General features: G+C 44.7%; 1 protein-coding gene across 1 annotated transcript; it reads left to right on the forward strand.

Annotated features, from left to right (window-relative positions):
• Positions 1–1160: 1160 nt before the first annotated feature.
• On the forward strand, positions 1161–17605 carry Pla2g12a (phospholipase A2 group XIIA). Its single transcript, XM_051165771.1, has 4 exons — positions 1161–1377; positions 11972–12048; positions 14393–14558; positions 17470–17605. The coding sequence occupies exons 1-4, from the start codon at positions 1161–1163 to the stop codon at positions 17586–17588; spliced, it is 579 nt and encodes a 192-aa protein (XP_051021728.1). The 3' UTR covers positions 17589–17605.
• The last annotated feature ends 1187 nt before the right edge of the window (positions 17606–18792 follow it).

An 18792-nucleotide genomic window follows, 5' to 3' on the forward strand; every position in this document is an offset into this window, starting at 1 on the left:
GCACAGGCTACTACTGTTCACCAAGATGTAAATGTGTACAGAAATGGAAAAGGGGGTGGCTCAGAGGCAAGACTTGGTAGCCTGTGTAGGAGGGTAGTGTGTTCAAGGCAAGCTGGAGGACAGCCTGGGCTACAGGCCAAGACCCTGGCTCAGAAAAATAAATAAAAAGGGCTTTGGGCTTTAACTGAGGGCTGGTCCCACGTAACCTTACTGCATTTGTCCTGATTTGGAAGACATATTCCTGGCCCAGAACAATTTTTCTGGTAGAACTAAATGAGCCGCGCTTTGCTTTAAAATTCTGGTGGTAAAATTGAGTAAGACCTCAGAGATCTCCGGTGTCTCCGCCTCCCTCCCTTCTATCTAATCTGTGGTTATCAGTTCACTACCATATTTGGAATTTTAGGGAGGGGTAACTGTGAACTTTCCCTTCCTTAAAATTAGACCCAGGCACTGGAGGAGGTGCTCTGGCTCACTGAGGAAGGGGTCCATCCTCAAGACCCTCAGGTGCGATAACGCCGCTGCAGTGCTAGGATTGCAGCAGGTCATGAGGTCCCCACAGGGACCCAGGAGGCAAATCCTGGTTTCTGTAGGGTGCGAGGCTGCTCCTGCAGTCCCGTGTTCAAGCAAACCCCTACACTGAATCCCTGACCACATCCAGACTGCTGAGCCCAAGTCAGGCTGGGGTCGGTACAAGAGAGCTTTAAAAACCAAACCAAAAAACCCCTCACTACAGGCCCGTGGTGGAATTCGAAGCCAGCCTGATTTACAGAGTTCCAGGGCAGCCAAGGCTACACAGGGAAAGCCTGTCTTGAAAACAAAAAAACAAAACAAAACTTACTACGGTGCCGAACCAAAACAATGCATAGGTCTAGGGCATGGGCGCTTTTTATAACTTTACAAAGGCGGGACCGAAAGCTACCTTACTGATCCAAAGACCACGAGGGTGAGGAAGTCTCTACCTCACTCTCCAGGCTCCCACACTCCGGCGCAGGCGCACTGTTCAGGACGCGCCGCCCCCGCTAGAGAGCGGCGCGCGCGCCCGCGCCGGGCCGCCTTTCGGCGCAGCGCTGTGACGAGGCGCGAGCCCGTGAGCGCGGAGGAGGCCTGGGCCCGAGCGGGAGCGCGCGCCGCAACCCAGCCCAGCCGCCCCGGCGGAGCAGATGGTGGCCCCGCGGCCGGCGCCCGTCCTGGGCCCCGCGCTCCTCCTCCTGTTCCTGCTGGCCACGGCGCGCGGCCAGGAGCAGGATCAGACCACCGACTGGAGGGCTACCCTCAAGACCATCCGCAACGGCATCCACAAGATCGACACGTACCTCAACGCCGCGCTAGACCTACTGGGCGGCGAGGACGGGCTCTGCCTCTACAAGTGCAGCGACGGTGAGAGTTGGGGGGCGGGGCGGGCGGAGAGAGGGACAGGATGTGGCAGGTGGATGGCGGGACAGGTACGGTGCAGGGGCTTGGAGGGACGGGCATGGGACTGGGGGATGGAGGGACAGGTGCTGGTGTGGGAGGTTGTGGGGACAGGTACAGGGAAGGGGGATGGAGGGACGAGTGAGGGACAGGAGGATGGGGGGAACAGGTGCCAGGCAGACCTTGACTGCGTCCTCGGGTGTGGAAAGAATGAGCGCGGCGTTGGGAGCGTGCTGTCCTTGGGATTGAGCAAACTGGGAACAAATGTGAGAGGTCAGCTGAGTGCGGGCTCTGCTCTCCTTTGCTTCCGAGTTCCTCGCCCTCGCTCCCAGCAGTTGCACAAAGTTGCCTAAGAACTTACTGATGTATGAATCCTGGTAGTGGAATGAAACTGACTGGAAACTGACCGATTTTAGTACTCAGGGACACACGCACACATACACACACACACATCCTTTGTCATTGAGTCAGCTAGACATACAAAGCCAAAGGAGACTTTTCAAGCCATCAGTTGATAAATTAAGTGGTGTTTTGTTTGTTTTCCTGCAAAGCTAAGTAAGATAAATTGTGGCTTTTGTATAGATTTCTGGTGTACTTAAGTTTTTGAAGACAGTGTACTTTATTGAAAGAGTTCCACCAACTTCTAGAAGACAATCGATTGTCGTTTTGTTTTTGATTTTTGAGACAAGGTCTCAGGTGGCATACATACATACTTGGTATGTAGCAGAGGCTGGCTTTGAACTCTTGTTCCCCCTGCCGCAGCCTCCCAGGTCCTTGGATGACAGATGCAAGCCACTTTGCCCTCCGTGTAGTTTTCTTTCCTTGGATGTCAGCGCCCCTCTTCCTTATCCTAACACTATTCTAGTTTTTCTGCTTACTCCTTTCATTGTTTTAAAACTTGCTGTTTGAATCTGAGAACTTGCTTAATGCAGTGTGGATGGTAATACAATCAGCACCTGCAAAAGTGATTTCAGTGCTTTATCCCCTCCTCGAAGTTTTTTTAGCATTTGTTTTATTTGTTTTGTGGGGGGTGTGGCTTCTGTTTAGCAATTCAAAAACGTTAGGATAGAACTTGTAAAATGAAGTTTCCTATGAGATTAGTCAAGGCTACTAGCTAAAACTAACAGGGAAACCCATGACTCTAGTAAGAAAGCCTGACTGCAGAGCTGGTGAACTTAATAAAAACCTCTCTCCTGTAAAACTGTGTGGTGCCACCTGCAGCTTCTGAGTCTACAGATGGCTTCCGCCTTTATGTTAATATAAAGAACTTCCCATTGCTTCTAACAATCTTCCTTTGCTTCTATGATCTATGCCTAAAAATTTCTACCAGTGTGCACCAAGAAGACTTATTTTTTTCTTGTACAACATTTCGTTTCTGTAAACTGTATTAGGGAGACTTTGTGGGTAACGAGGACTAAAATATAACTTAATTCATGATCGTTATGTAAATACTAGTTGATGACACGCCAGTGCTTGAAAGACTAGGGACCCATCAGTGACAGATAAAATCCCTGTCCCTGGAGCTTGTGTTGTCAGAGAAGCAGCCAGTGACTGACTAGTCAAGAGAGCTGCGTTGTCACTGCCTGCAGGTCGGCTGTGGGCTCCTGCCTTGATAACAATAACCATTCTCAACATGAGGGGAGACTGCCACAGTGGTGCCTGGGAGTGCTGGAAGTCTTCGCCCCTTATATGGGATGTCCCAGGACAGAAGAAGATCTCAGAATTGGAAAGTAATAGGAGTGCTCTGTTGTGATTAGGGAAAGAGCATTCCAGGCCAGAGGGAAACAGGGAGTATGCAGTTCCCCAGGGTACAGGATCACAAGAAAGCCAGTCAATGTGGCTCCTGAGGATTCCCACCTGTGGCAGTGAAACTATGCAGCTATTATTTACAGGGACAAGGATGACTCGCAAGGTGCAGTATTCATAAACAGCCGTGAGTCTGGGCTATAGAGCCGATTACATTGAGATAGTCTCAGACCAATGCTATTCCTGGGAAAGGGTTGCCTTCAACTTCCCTTTTGCTTGTTGTCATTTCCTACAAGCCTCACAAAATTTGCCGCCCAGCTCTTCAGTAAGCAAGACCTGCTGAACACAATGCGTGCGCACTTCCATATTCCCTCCCCTAAGAGCTTGGTGTTCTAGAGACTTGTTCTTCTTCATTTTTCGTCATCTTCCTTCAGATGGGAAAAAAAGGCTTTTGAGAGAGTAATGTGAACTTTTATGGGAACAGATTTTTATATTTTCCCTCTCTCTCTCTCTCTCCTCTCTCTTCTTCTCTCTCTTCCTCTCTCTCCCCTCTCTCTCCTCTCTCTCTCTCTCTCCCTCTCCCCGCCCCTATAAAATTCTCCATCTATCCCACCCCCTTGTCTTTGACCTCTCTAACCTCTCTATAGGAGAAAACATCCGATCTCCTCCCCTTCTTCCCTCTTCTTTTTCTCTCTCTCCCTCTCTCTCTCCTCTCTCCTCTCTCTCTCTCCTCTCTCTGTCCTCCCTCGCTCTTTTCCCCTCTCTCCCCTCTCTCTCCTCTCTCTCCTCCTCCGTCTCCTCTCTCTCCCCCCTCTCCCCTCTCTCTCCCCCTCCCCTCTCTTTCTTCTCTCTCTCCCTCTCTCTCTCCTCTCTCCTCTCTCTCCTCTCTCCTCTCTCTCTCTCCTCTCTTCCCCCTCTCTCTCCCTCTCCTCTTTCTCTCCCTCTCCTCTCTCCCTCCTCTCTTTCTCTCTTCTTCCCCCCCCCCCCGCCCACTCCTGCTCTGCCCTCTGGTGTGTATAAGGTGCATACATGTGGATGTTTGGGTTGTGGGCCCATGCGCACACATAGGGAGGCCAAGAGAGAATGTTGAGTGACTTTTCTGTGACTCTCTACTCCCTTAAGATAGTGTCTCTCTCTGAAAGTGAAGCTCACAAATATGACTCGGCTCTGCCTGTCTCTACTGCCTCTCAATGTTGGGGTTATAAGCACATGCTTATCTACCAGCTATTTACCTGGGTGCTGGGGATTTAAACTCAGGTTAATGTCGAATAACAATCACCATTACCCATGTGAGCCAGCTTCCCAGCCCGTAGCTCTTTTTCTCCCTGACCTCAAAGGAAATTAAGGGAGAAAAGTTTTTCATTTCTATTGAAAAGTAGAGGAAAAACAGCTTCTAAAGTTAGAATTTTGAATAAGTTGTTCGTTCCTCTAGTGATGTAGATGCTAGCAGGGGCGTCTGCTGTTCTGAGACCTAGGCGGCACTGGAGGCCGGGGAGGCAGAATGGAGAAAGGCTGCTGTGTCCAGACAAATGGTGGCAGGAATTATGTCTTAAATTGGCAGGAGTTGGGGTGACGAGAGAGGAGTGAATCTGAGATATACTTTGAAGGAAGAACCTAAAGGATTTGTTGATGGCTGGCAGTAATTTAATTAAGGCTGTAAAAGTAAGTTTATTCTCCTGGCTCAGTTGTTGTCTGGGAGGCTTACTGCCTCCTCCTGCTAACGTGGGCCCCGTCCTGGAAGCTTCTAGCTTCCGAACAATCTAACCTAGGCTTAGAATGTTTTCTGCCTCTGAGACTTACTGCTTAATGAGCTCACCCTTACTACTACTTTCTGAGCTCTGGACTGGCTGGTTCAACTCAGCTGTTCTGGCTCAAACTCTTCTCTCAGCTGACGTATTTAATCCGGCTTCTCTCTCAGCCTGGAATTGCTCTGCTTGGCCTCAAACTAACTCAGCAATCTGCTCTAATCTTCTGGCTTCTTCCCTGAGTTCTTCACCTGAGTTCTTTCCCTGCCATCCATCGCTCTAGTACTGTCCTGGTTTAAAAAAAGCTGCCTCCTCTCTGTAAAACTGCCTCTTAAGTAGCTTCCCTTTCCTCTCTCTTCTCCTGAGGGTTGAGCCTACCTTGTTCTGTCAAATCTTCTCTGATTTGTCACCTTTTCTGCCACTCAACTAGACATCACTTTCAAACATGGATGCTTCCTTCTACAAACTAACTTTACTTTAGTTTTGGATTAAAGACATGTATCGTCGCGCCTGGATCTAAGCTTTTCTTTACTGGATACTTGCTCTGTACTAGGCCGGCCTTGAAATCAGATCTGTTTGCTTCTGTCTCCTGGATTAAAGGTGTGTTTGTATTCCAGCTGGATGACGCAGACCTAGAAGGTCTTTGGATGTGATCTCGTGCCAGAACAGCCATGCTCTAGATTTCCTCTGCGAAAGCTGAGAAAGATAGCAGAGGTGACAGAGAAAGACTGAGGAAGATAGCAGAGGGGGCCACTTGAGAAGTGTGGTGTGAGTGTGTAAAAGGAGAGGCTGGCCAGGAGCAGGCAGTGCACTCCTGTTTATAGGGTGGAGGTGGGATGTGGGCACAGACGTTAGGTGAGTGAGTTCTGATTGACTATTTTTCAATGAAGAAGGAATGAAGCCATTGATGTCTAGAAAGCCTAAGAATGAAGATGTGAGATCTGAGGAAAATAAGAAAGGAAAGGCCTAGAGCAGTGATTCTCAACCTGTGGGTCGGGACCCACCCCAGGGGGTTGGGGAGGAGGGGACGGCGTGGTGTTGCATATCAGATACCCTGTGTATCAGATGTTTACGTTATGATTTATAACAGTAGCAACAAAGATAATTTTATAGTTAGTGGTCACCACAACATGAGGATCACAGCATTAGGAAGGTCGAGAACCACTGGTCTAAGGGGAAAAAGTTATTCTCTGAGCCACGTGGAGATAAAAGGCTTAAGTCTCAAGTGATGTGGGCCAGAAGTCACCACTGTATGCCCTCCGTACACAGTAGTAAAGTCTTTGTGTGACACAATTGCTGTCCTCCAAAATTCTCACCTGCTTCATTTCCTTCCTGGAGAAATGAGTGAGTCTGTTTGAGAGTATTTATAACAGAGTTGGAAAAAATAATGTCCGGGGTGGGGGAGGGGCGAGGGGAAGAAAGAGTGATAATTAGTATCTCACTCCCTGCAGACACTTAGGTTTGACTGCCTAGGGAGATGAGAAAACATTAAGAAGCCACCTCTTATGTCACTGCTTCTCAGCCTTCCTAGTGCTGCCACCCTCGTGTTGTGCTGACCCCAAACACAGAACGACTTTTGTTGGGGCTACATAACCGTACTTTTGCTATTGTTATGAATCCTAATGTATGCAGGATGGTCTTAGGTGACCCCTGTGAAGGGTCACTTGAGCCCTTATAGGAGTCGCAACCCACAAACTGAAAACTGCTGACTTATGTCAAAAAGTACGATTGATGAGTAGCTCCCCCATGCGGCTGTACCCCTGGATTTAGTTTGTCCTTAGCTCTTCCTCCCATTTCCTTCTTTTATTTTCCTATATCTGCTTATGAAATTTGGGCAGTCGCAGTCCAGTACATAACGATGATGCTGTGGTTGGACTCTAGCGTGGCTTCCTCTACTGATGAGCTTCTGATGGCTTTTTAAAAGTTGGTAACAGTCAAAATATTAAAAGCTTTAATGTTCAGCGTCTCTTAACACTACTTATAACAATATTTTAAATAACATTAGTACATAACTTGGCACCTGAATCAGCTAAATATTTACTTCATGTGTGACTGTTTTGCCTGCGTGTGTGTATGTTCACCACATGTATATAGGGCACTCAGGGAGCAGAAGAAGCCACCAGCCCTGGAGCTGGGGTTACAGACTGCTCTGAGCCTCTCTATGGGTGCCAGGAACAAAACCTGGGTTCTCTGCAAGAGAGGCAAGTGTGCTTAACTGCTGAGCCAACTCTCCAGACCTCGTAAATCAATTCAACTTTTTCATAAGCAGTTTTATGTATAATTTGTTCTAAGTGCTTGTTTTAAATTTAATCGTATTTATTGGGTGTATGTCCATGTATTTAACTTTATTTGAGTGGGGGCAGAGAGAGGGAGATGGGGAGCATGCACATATGAACATGCTAGGAACACATGTGTAGGTCAGAGGGTGGCTTTACTTTTTTTTTTTAGTATAGTCATAAATTATATTTTTTATTAATTATTCCTTTTACATCCTGGTCATAGCCCCTTCCCTCTCCTTGTTTCTGAAGCTGGACATGAAAACCTAGAGATTCAGCTACATTTCATCAGCTTCTAGAATTTCCCTAAGGTTTTCTTCTTAATAATTTTTCTCAGCTCCTCTGTCTGATGCTTACTAATAACACTTATTAATGATCTAACTGTGCATCTAAGTAAAAAAGTTCTATAAAAGATTTATTTTTCCCCCGTTTTCCCCAGGGAACTACCATTAGTTTTATTCTTATTAACACCAGCTTTTGTGACGTCATCCCAGCTCTAGCTTTCCATGACAGGCCTATAACAAACAGTAAGGAATATTAAGTACAAGCAAAAGATGTGTAATACATTTCCACCAAGGGCAACAAAGAGTTGTCATAAGGTGCCTTCAGGATGCTTGGCATCGCCAAGCCAGCCTTGAAATGAAATTTCAGTATACAGGTGAACGCAATTGTTGCAACGAAGAAGTCACCTCTAATGTTTGTGGTAGGCTTATCTGTTCATTCTGTGGAAAAAGAACACTTCAAGTTTGGCAGAGTATTTCTTACTTTTCTCATCTAGTAATTTCTTGGGCATCCATTGCATGCTAGGCATCTTCTAGGAAAGGAAGACAAAACCTGTTCTCATAGAAACTGTTATGCTAACTTAGCTCATGAACATTGGAATGAAAAGCAGCCATCCTTGGTGTCCACAGTGGTTACAGAAGGGAAGATAGTTTTAGATGGGGCAAGCTGTTTGAGAGAAATGGCATCAGCTGTTCTAAAGAAACCCCAAACTAGGCAAACACCCGTGCATGGGCCCCTCAGTCCCCAGCCTCCCCTCGCTCGGCTGTCCACTGGCTCGTGTGCAGCAGGTATGGATCTTTATAACTCAGGGTCATCACCTCCCTCTGCAGGAAGCACTTGCATCTTCACCTTCTCATTCTGCCCCTGAGCTTCCCTGCCATCCTTGCTCCCCACCCACTCCCCTGCTTCTCCAGAGTGGGCCTGTTTTCTTGGTGTTTCTTTCTCACTCCATTTGCTTGGGAGCATTCTCTTGCTCAACGGTAATTATCTCTTCTGAAGAAAGTGTCCACACGTATTAGTGGCATGCTTGCACTCCTGTGTCTACCACCACAGTCATTAAGATGTCAAGAAGCATTTCCGCAGATTGGGATAAAGGAAAATTAACTAAGGGACAAAGAGAAGGAAAGACTGAAGAATTATTGCATGACTAGGAAAGCAAATACATTCCTAGTTCTAAAAGAAAAGAAAAAAGACAGTTAAGAGGCTGCTAGAAGCACACATACCTTCGAATTTCTTGCTCATATCATCTGTCTGAGGCTGGTGATGTTTAGGTAGGAGCGTGTCAGAAGTCTGTAGACTTGTAGGTGGCAAGGAATGCACATGCAGCTAAGCAAGTAAGAACGTAGGGCAAGCTGTCACTTTCAAATCTGAACCCCAGCCTTTCCCGTCAGCTCCCTGACAGTTGTTTAGGTGTCGTGCTTCTGAATTTAAAACGGTTGTTAACTTGAAAAAAAAAATATATATAAATACATATACATATATATATATATACATACATACACATATATATATATATATATATATTTTTTTTTTTTACATGCCCTCTTCCCACATTTCAACATGCACTGTAGTGTATTTGTAGTGTTTTTTTGAAAAGATCATCAATAGTCTGGCTCAGTGATTCCTGTATATATGCCTAGAGCAGTGGGTCTTAACCTCTGTAATGCTCTGACCCTTTACTACAGTTCCTCATGTTGTGGTGAATCCCAAACCGTAAAATGTTTTCATTGCTACTTCATAACTGCTACAGTTATGAATTGTAATGTAAATATCTGATTGCAGGAGATCTGTTCTGTGACCCCTATGAAAAGGTCATTCAGCTCGAATGGGGTCTTGACCCACAGGTTGAGAACTGCTGCTCTGGGTGTTTGTAAGCATTTGAAGCCAAGATAAAGCTTTACACTCGTGTTTAAGGGACTGCAGTGTGGTTCCCAAGAACACTTTGCCAATTTAGCCTTTCTTCCTGCTATGGTTTGAGTATGGCTTGTTCCCTCCAAAACTGAAATGTCATCTCCCTTAAAAAAAAATTCAGTAATAAGAGGTGAAATCCTTAAGAGATGCAGAGGACTCTGCCCTCCTGAATTGATCAGTCCCGGTCTACTTCATGGACCAATGGGGTTATCTTGTGACCGAGTGTGTAGTAAAAGCCTGTTTGGCTGGTTTCTCCCACTCTGGTTTCTAGTCATGTGATGCTTGGCTCTTTTCAGAGGATGAAGTCAGCAAGACCATAGCCAGATGCAATTCCGGGACTTTGGACCTGAAGTGTGAGCCAAAATAAATCTTTTAAAAGATTACCTTGGCTCTTGTGATAGATATTAGGGCAGGAAATAGCCTGGGCTGGAGGTATAGCCCAGTGTTAGGACACTGGCCTCACATTCGCAAGGCCCTGAGTTCAGTCAATCCCCAGCACCACAAGAAAGAAAAGGAAGTGAACTAAGGCATCTGCCTTCTAAGCAGAGCCTGAACATAGATAGAGTTTCTCATGACAGTCTGTGGGAACGGTGAACTAGCTAACAATTCACTTAAGTAAAGTCACAGCTGGCTGAGCGGTCTCCCAAGGGGCTGGGTTAGTAACATCGTAGAGGGGACTCATCTATAAAAAGGTGCTGCTCGCTTCAGTCCACACTGATATTTGTGGCTCCAGTGTGTGTGACTCCAGATAATGCTACACAAATAGCTCTGGATGCAAAACTTACTAAACAATGGTAGACAATAAAGTAAAGCCAACGAAACAGAATTCAATAATCCTATAGCAGGTCTAAAAAGTTACAGAAATGCTGAAATTCTACAAGTAGGTATTTATTTATTTATGGCTTTGTTTTGTTTTGTTTTTTTAGACAGGGTCTCTCTATGTAGCCCTGCCTGTCCTGGAACTCACTATGTAGACCAGGCTGGCCTTGAACTTAGAGAAACCCACCTGCCTCTGCCTCCTGAGTGCTGAGATTAAAGGCCTGCACTACCATGCCCAGCTTGGAGTAGAAATTATAATAGCTCAATTTTAGGAAGCACTTTTTTTAATTGCTACCATGTGATAGTTTAGCCCTGAGATACAGCTTCTATAAGCGGTATTAAGATGAATATTCTATCACCTAAAAAGGGCCCATCATATATAATGACATATTTATGTTGCCACATTTTACAGTTTCTATTTATTTATTCATGTGTGTATGATGTATGTTATGCATATTTCACAGTGTGCATGTAGAAGTCAAGAGGACAATCTGTTCTCTAGCATGTGGGTTGTGGGGGGATTGAACTCAGGGAGTTAAGCTTGATAGCACATACTTCCTCAGCTAACCATCCTGATGGCCCCTGGCTGCCACATTTTAAAGCAAAGTAACAAGCTAGAAATGGTCCATCTTTCGAGGCCAGTAAATGAAGGCCCAGAGACTTTAAAATACTGAAGAGTAAACAGCAGTAGTGTTTGTTAATTTATAACAAATATTGTATACGTCATAGGGATTAGCCTTCTAAGTCTGCCCAATGTTCATTGATTTAACTATTTGTCAACAGTATTCAACAACAAAAAACTATGCTAGGCACGGGGCATGTACAATAGTAGAAGAAGTAGGCAGATTAATGACATGGTGTGCTATGAATCATACAAGTCAAAAGTGTCTCCAGGAAAAGCCTTGCTGAAATGTGAATGTCAGTCTGCTTGGACGGCTATAAGAAAATGGCATAAACTGGGTGGGTTATGAACAGACTTTCTTAGCCGCATTCATGGAACAGTTGGCTGCAAGGAATGGAGCCAGATATATGGTCCTACAGTGCCCTAGAGTGTACTAAAATTATTAGATTGCCATTGTATACCCTCACCTTTCTTAGATTAGGCTTTAACTAAACACCTGCTAGTTGATGGTTATTGAGCTTTTTGTGGAATGGAACATTTGCTGAATAAGAAGATGCAGTGTAGCTGGGCACAGTGGTGCACGCCTGTGATCCCAGCACTCTGGGCAGCAGAGGCAGGTGGATCTTTGTGAGTTCAAGACCAGCCTGGTCTACAAAGTAAGTCAAGGACAGCCAGGGCTACACAGAGAAACCCTGTCTCAGAAAGAAAGAGGAGGAGGAGGAGGAGGAGGAGGAAGAAGAAGATGATACAGTACATGCCTAACAGGTTTTCTCCTAAGAAACTCAAGCTTTAGATGTGCAGGAAAACAGTGTTGATCTTTCGTACATGTGAAGCAGTGGTGTGTGCACCTTTGAAATCTCTAGTGGTCCAGGATAAGCATTTGCATGTTTTTACAGTGTGTGCTTATAAATAGTAGTCACCTTTATGAATGCTGCACATTTGTGTATGTATGTGCACATTTGCAGATCTGCATTCTAAAATTAATTCCATGATCAGGCTTTCTAGTACTGATCAGAATAAATACATCACTATTTATGTTTTATCCAGCTAAATATTAAACGTCTCCAGGGCTAGTTAAGCACATTGTATATCTTTACAAATATTTGTTTTATTTCTTTCATATTTTAAACTAAGTGTGACATCATTTCTATTTTATATAGGATCGAAGCCTGTTCCACGCTATGGATATAAACCGTCCCCACCAAATGGATGCGGCTCTCCATTGTTTGGTGTTCATGTAAATACTTTTTTTTTCCTTTGATAAGTTTTTTTACTCAGTCTAATATTTTTAGTAATACATGACTTAAGTATGTCCTCAGGCTCACAAATAGCCTTGTTTATTGTAATGATTGTGTTTATTATTGCTTTCTGATAAAACATTTAAGATCTAAACATTATTAATGGTTTTTAAATGATGACTTATTTTTATCTTGTATAGATGTCACATAAATGATATTTTCTAATTACCACAAACATAACTTAAAAATTTAAATGCAAAGTAATACTGCTTAGGAAGGAAAAAAGTAGATGAGGTATGTTTTCTATATAAAACAAGGGCTAAGTGAAGGTGGCAGTGTAGTTATTGTAGCAGTTGTTATTAGGTAGACTTGACAGGCTAGTAGCCACAGGTAGAGGGGTCTTTATGAAAACAGCTGCTATCCACAGAGGTTGTATAAGTTAATTAAAACAACTAATGAAGATTATAGATACAAAGTAATGGTATGTCTAAAATGGAAAAATACTTAAAGTTAAAAAAAAAACAAAATACCATTTGAGTTATAGGAGCGTAAGAGTTTGTCAACATTTCACAGAAAGTACATTTATTTGGAGGAAGGGGTCCACAAAGTACTTTGAAATATCCCAAGATCATAATTGTTTAGGCCCTAGAGAAATCTTTTTTTTATTTAAGTAATTTATTCAGATTACATCTCAATTGTTTTTTATCATGCTTTATTTATTTATTTATTTATTAAATTTTTTATTAATTTATTCTTGTTACATCTCAATGGTTATCCCATCCCTTGTATCCTCCCATTCTTCCCTCCCTCCCATTTTCTCCTTATTCCCCTCCCCTATGACTGTTCCTGAGGGGGATTACCTCCCCCGTATATGCTCATAGGGTATCAAGTCTCTTCTTGGTAACCTGCTGTCCTTCCTCTGAGTGCCACCAGGTCTCCCCCTCCAGGGGACATGGTCAAATGTGAGGCACCAGAGTACGTGAGAAAGTCATATCCCACTCTCCACTCAACTGTGGAGAATGTTCTGTCCATTGGCTAGATCTGAGTAGGGGTTTAAAGTTTACCGCTGTATTGTCCTTGGCTGGTGCCTTAGTTTGAGTGGAACCCCTGGGCCCAAATACATCTCAATTGTTATCCTATCACTTGTATCCTCCCATTCCTCCCTCCCTCCCGCTTTCATCCTACTCCCCTCCCCTATGTCTGTGGCTGAGGGGGACCTCCTCCCCCATCATATAGTCGCAGCCTCTCAAGTCTCATCTTGGTGGCCTGCTTATCCTTTCTCTGAGTGCCACCAGGCCTCCTCACCAAGGGGAAGTGGTCAAATATGGGGCACCAGAGTTCATGTCAGAGTCAGTCCCTACTCTTCACTCAACTGTGGAGAATGTCCTGTTCATTGGCTAGATCCGAGTAGGGGTTCGATGTTTACTGCGTGTATTGTCCTTGGTTGGTACAGTAGTTTGAACAGAACCCCACGGCTCTTAAGCTTGTTATTTTTTTTTATTTTTTTTATTTTTTTATTTTATTTTGGTTTTTTGAGACAGGGTTTCTCTGTGTAGCCTTGGCTGTCCTAGACTCGCTTTGTAGACCAGGCTGGCCTCGAACTCACAACGATCCACCTGCCTCTGCCTCCTGAGTGCTGGGATTAAAGGCGTGCGCCGCCACCGCCCGGCAAGCTTGTTATTTTTTAAGTTGTGCTTTGGGTACTACAGAGATCTCTCAGTGAGTGAGCGTGCATCTGTGCAGGCATGAGCACCTGATTTTGAATCCTCGCGTATCCACAGACAAGCCAGGCATGGCCACTTGTACCTGTCACCCTAGTGTTGGGGGATGGAGACAGGTGGATCCTGGGAACTCTCTAGATAATCAGTGTAGCCAAAACAGTGGTCTCCAGACTCAGCGAGAGACCGTGTCAGGGTAGCGAGGCACATGGCAGTAGAGAAGACATCCTCCCCTGGTAGCCCTCCCATGGCTGCTGTTGTGCACGCACGCACGCACGCACGCACGCGTGCACGCACATACACGCAAATGAATAAAGTAAGAAAGGAAGTTAGTTAGTTGTGCACTGTGTTTTGGATAGCTAAAAGTTGTAAAAGTTACTAACAGTTCACTCTAGCAAGCAAAATAGAGGAGTGTGTTGTGGCTGTAGCAGTCACATGGCTGGGAATTGGTCAGGGGAGTGGGGAGGCTATCACAAGGAAGCAGTTGTAGGCAGATGTGGGTTTGGGGGTTGTCTGCAGCGGCCACTTATTTCTATGAAGCTCACTTGAATGTTCTATGAAGTTCACTTACACGCTGGGAGCTTTGCATCACACTGACACTAATCCATGCAAATGCATCTCGCAGCTGAACATTGGCATCCCTTCCCTGACAAAGTGCTGCAATCAACACGACAGGTGCTATGAGACCTGTGGGAAAAGCAAGAACGACTGTGACGAGGGCTTCCAGGACTGCCTCTCCAAGATCTGCCGAGGTGTACAGAAGACGCTAGGGCTCACCGAGAACATTCAGGGTAAGGATGGGCCTGTCGGCCGGGATGCCGGCAGTCTTTCATGTTGCAGTGAGCACGCGTTCAGAATAGAAGCACACGAACAGAGCTCTCACACCTTCATTGGCTGATATGGAACAGCCTCCTCAGTGGCCCGGAGTGAGGGAGTGAGAAGCCTGCTGATCATTTTGTAATCTGAAACTATATACAGCCACCAAAGCAACGTGCCGAGAAACCTTGGAGGAGTATCTGAGGCAGAGAAGGGAAGAGTCCCATCTACCTTGTTGTATATAGATCTAACCATTCAGAAACTAATGTTGAGGCCTTGAAGCAAGGTGTCCTAGTCCATTTGGTTTGCCGTAGTAAAATGTAATAGACCAAGGTTGGTTATAGACAACAGAAATGTATTTCTCAGTTCAGGAGACCGGGGCTACAAGATGAAGGCACAAGCAGTCATCACCTAGCAAGGCCCCTTTACTTGCCTTATAGACCACACCTTCCAATTGTATAATGAGACATGGGGAAGGGGACTAGGCAGCTCTCTGGGCTTCCGCTGTGTTTGCCCGCATGTCTGTTGTGATGCAGTACTGGGGATTCCACTGAGTGTCTTGAATGCTAGGTAAGCTGTTTACTGTCTGAGAGTTAGACTGGTTTTTTTTAGTAAAAATTTATTTTATTATTATGTGTACAGTGCTATGCCTACATGTACACCTGCAGGCCAGAAGAAGGCATCAGATCACATTACAGATGGTTGTGAGCCACCATGTGGTTGCTGGGAATTGAACTCAGGACATCTGGAGGAGTAGTCAGTGCCTTTAACCTCTGAGCCATCTCTCCAGCCCCTAGAGTGTTTTTAATGTGACTTAGCGCATTCATGAGGTTAGTACCCCAATGACATCATCACTTCCCAGAGTCTTTACTACCCTATCTCCTTTACCTTGGAAGTTAAAGACTTCAACAGATAACTTAGAGAAACATAGACATCTAAATAGACTGACAATTGTAGCACCAGTGAATTTTAGAGTGTAGTATGGCTGTTAGATTGGCTCGTGTGCCTCTGTGCATGTATATGTGCACACACATGTGCGAGTGTGTGCTTTTCTGAGCACTGAGTCTCTATGCCTTGACAGTAGATGCTTAGCCTCAGTGTTTGGCCAGTTAGGAGACACAGCAGTAAGCAATAGACACTGTTAAAGTAAGCCTTCCTCCATGACTGAAGCAGACAGCAGCAGAGATATGTGGGCATGAGTAAGAATGAGCATTTAACTGGCAGCTTAGCAAAACAGTAGTAATACTCTCCAAAGTGCAGCCTGCAGTTCCCCCAGGGCTTTACTCTGTCAGAGAGTGAGTTTCCTAGTTTGTAACAGGCCTTAGATCTGATCAGAAAGTAATCCGTTGAACCCATAACAACTGTGCCATCGTGTAACTAACATGGGCACATCTTGCATGGCATGTTGATGGCATCAACACAAAGGGCCATACCCAAGGGGAAGAGTTGGTGACATACTTCCCCTGCAAGCTGTCATCTTCCAGCATTACAAATGTTAGCCATCAGGGAAGAAGCCTCTGTATTGCTCTCAGACTGATGCCATCAGTTCCTGTAATCCTAGCGATAGGAACTGACTGTCCAGTTAGTGACAGAAGCAGTGGTGGCAGAAGTGACTCCGTCCAGGTTAACTTGGTGAGCCAGTAAATGTTTTGGTGCAACTTACAGGGACAGGGACAGGGACATACATGGATGACTGCTGTAAAGCATCTGTCCTACTGAAGGTCCCACCCTAGAGTAGGGATGACTCGTGAGAGCTGAACGCTGGAGCCTCTAGTCAGTCTTGGTGTAAGCTGAACAAAATGTAAGGCACTCTTCAGTATGAGCATTTATAAGGCTTTTCTTCTATAAAAAAAAAAAAAACTGCACTAAGCACTAAGTCAGAAGACAAGTGGCAAAGAGAAAGGCAGGAAGGAAAACTAACATTTTTATGCCTTTTCCTTAAAATATTGTGACAGATAATGTATTCATGTTTTCTTGTGATGCTCACAAAAAACTCTAAGTGCTAGGCAGGATCCATGTATCTTTCAGGTAAGAGTAAGTTGATAGCCTTTTTTTATAGTTTAAATTTTTTTTTTAACCTACCAGAAGAAAGTACTTTTGATTCCCATGAGCATCTATCCCTAAGCCAAATTTTAGAATTGGTCAGAGAAATAGAGTGGGTTGCATTTATTATTAGCATGTCCAATAATTATATGATCAGTTCTTAGAAGCCACTGGTCATAGTGATGCCTTGAGGCTTCAGAGATTTTATTTGCTTGTTCTAAAGTTTTTTTTTGAAAGTATGTGTGTGTATGTGCACATGTACCACAGCATATGTGTGAAGAAGGTCAGAGGTCACAGCTTCTTGGTTCTTTCCTTCACCATGGGATCGAATTCAGGCCATTGTGCTTGGCAGCAGGTGCTTTTGCCCACTGAGCCATTTCTCCTTCCCCACCGCTTTCTAAGAGTGAGAGTATAGCATGTGCTCAGCATGTCAGAGGCCACAGCCTGACCGTCCAGCAACAGCAGCATCAGACCCTCCCTTCCCATGTAAACTTGGCAGTGGCCAGACATCTTAATTGTGATTACACTTGTCAGCTAAGACCCTACTTGTGTTTCATAAAGATTATTATTTGTCTACAAAAAAAATTATTCTGTACAGTTAAGACTAAGCATGCACACGCGTGTGAGCACACACATGTGAGCACACACGTATCTCAGAGAAACGAGACTAAACTGGAATCTGCAGGGTGTGCTGCTGGTGTGAGGGACTGGGATGACTTTGACCTCCTCCATGTTTGAGTAACCACTTCAGGGCGTGGCCTTGTGCTGCCCCTGGTGACCGTGGGGGGAACTGAGTGATGCTTGACACTTGCCCAGTGGTGATAACACATCTTTACTCTGCAGCATGTGAAACAACGGTGGAGCTCCTGTTTGACAGTGTCATACATTTAGGCTGCAAGCCATACCTGGACAGCCAGCGAGCTGCCTGTTGGTGTCGATATGAGGAAAAAACAGATCTGTAAAGAAGACACTGACGGTCGGTGCACCAGCGAGTGTGGAGGACAATCTTTGCCAAAGAACTGATGCTCTCACAGCCTAAAGCTGCCTTATTGGGTGTGATGGGTCATTTTAAGATCTTACTAGACTGTGCTTTGATTTTAAAACCTCAAAGTGAAAAGGTGGGGGCTGGTCAGAGGTAGAGCGAAGAGCATGCTGGGACTGGGAGTAAGTGGAGAGGAGAGTGTGCCTGCCTTCGTGGGCTTCATTGCTTCAGTGGCTCCCGCAAGACAGGAGCAAAAGCTTGAAGCCTATGTGACTTGCTTTTCAAAGTTGTACTTAACAATAAACATGAGAGAAAATATAAAATTCGTCATAAGGACTTTTCAAGCTGATTTTATTTTGAAATATAGTCCAGTCTTCCCTTGTAAGTGTTATTTACTTTGAAATTTCAAATATGTATTTATGCCTGGAGGAACTAACTATTATTTCTCTATTTTAATTATACATAACATGTTGTTTCTCTGGAGCCCACTAAGATAGGAATAAATTGTGTTACTGTTACTAGGTTTCCAAGTGTGCGTCTCTTGTACAGTTGGAACCACAGGCCAGTGGTTCCACAGGCCAGTGGTTCCAGGGACAACCCAGGACATCTATGTATTGTGATGTGAATGATATTCAGAAATACAGCACTTCTGTTTCACAAAGCAGTTATAACAAATGTCATCTTTTGCTATAATTCTAGGAAAGATGGATTTAATGAGACAACCCAGAGCACTGTATGCTGTTTTGTTTGGTGGCTATTTCCTAATTCCTGTTCCTTATCTTATACTCTGGAGATTGTTAAAAGATTGACCTTTTCCTAATGGAGGTCTTTTTTTTTTTTTTTTTAAGATTTATTTATTATTTTACAGTGTTCTCTCCTCATGTGCACCTGCCTGTCACAAGAAGGCACCAGATCTAATTACAGATGGTCATGAGCCACCACGTGGTTGCTGGGAATTGAACTCAGGGCCTTTGGAAGAGCAGTCCGTGCTCTTAACCTCTGAGCCATCTCTCCAACCCCTCCCCCTCCCCAATGGAGGTCTTAATAAAAGTTATTTGTAGGGGATATAAACATGTTTTTGTTTTGATCCCAACTGTGGGATGTGAAACAGACTTGTGTAAGGGTGTGTGGTGTTTTTCCACTGAAAAGAGACTTGTGAGAGAACAGGTCATGTTTGTCCACTG

This window comes from Acomys russatus, chromosome 23 (assembly GCF_903995435.1).
Source record: "Acomys russatus chromosome 23, mAcoRus1.1, whole genome shotgun sequence".
NCBI lineage: Eukaryota > Metazoa > Chordata > Mammalia > Rodentia > Muridae > Acomys > Acomys russatus.

Coding starts and splice junctions, on each gene's coding strand:
- Pla2g12a (XM_051165771.1), top strand. CDS start 1,161: ATGGTGGCCCCGCGGCCGGCGCCCGTCCTGGGCCCCGCGCTCCTCCTC. Junction 12,049..14,392: donor CTCCATTGTTTGGTGTTCAT/GTAAATACTTTT, acceptor TGCATCTCGCAG/CTGAACATTGGCATCCCTTC. Junction 14,559..17,469: donor GCTCACCGAGAACATTCAGG/GTAAGGATGGGC, acceptor TTTACTCTGCAG/CATGTGAAACAACGGTGGAG.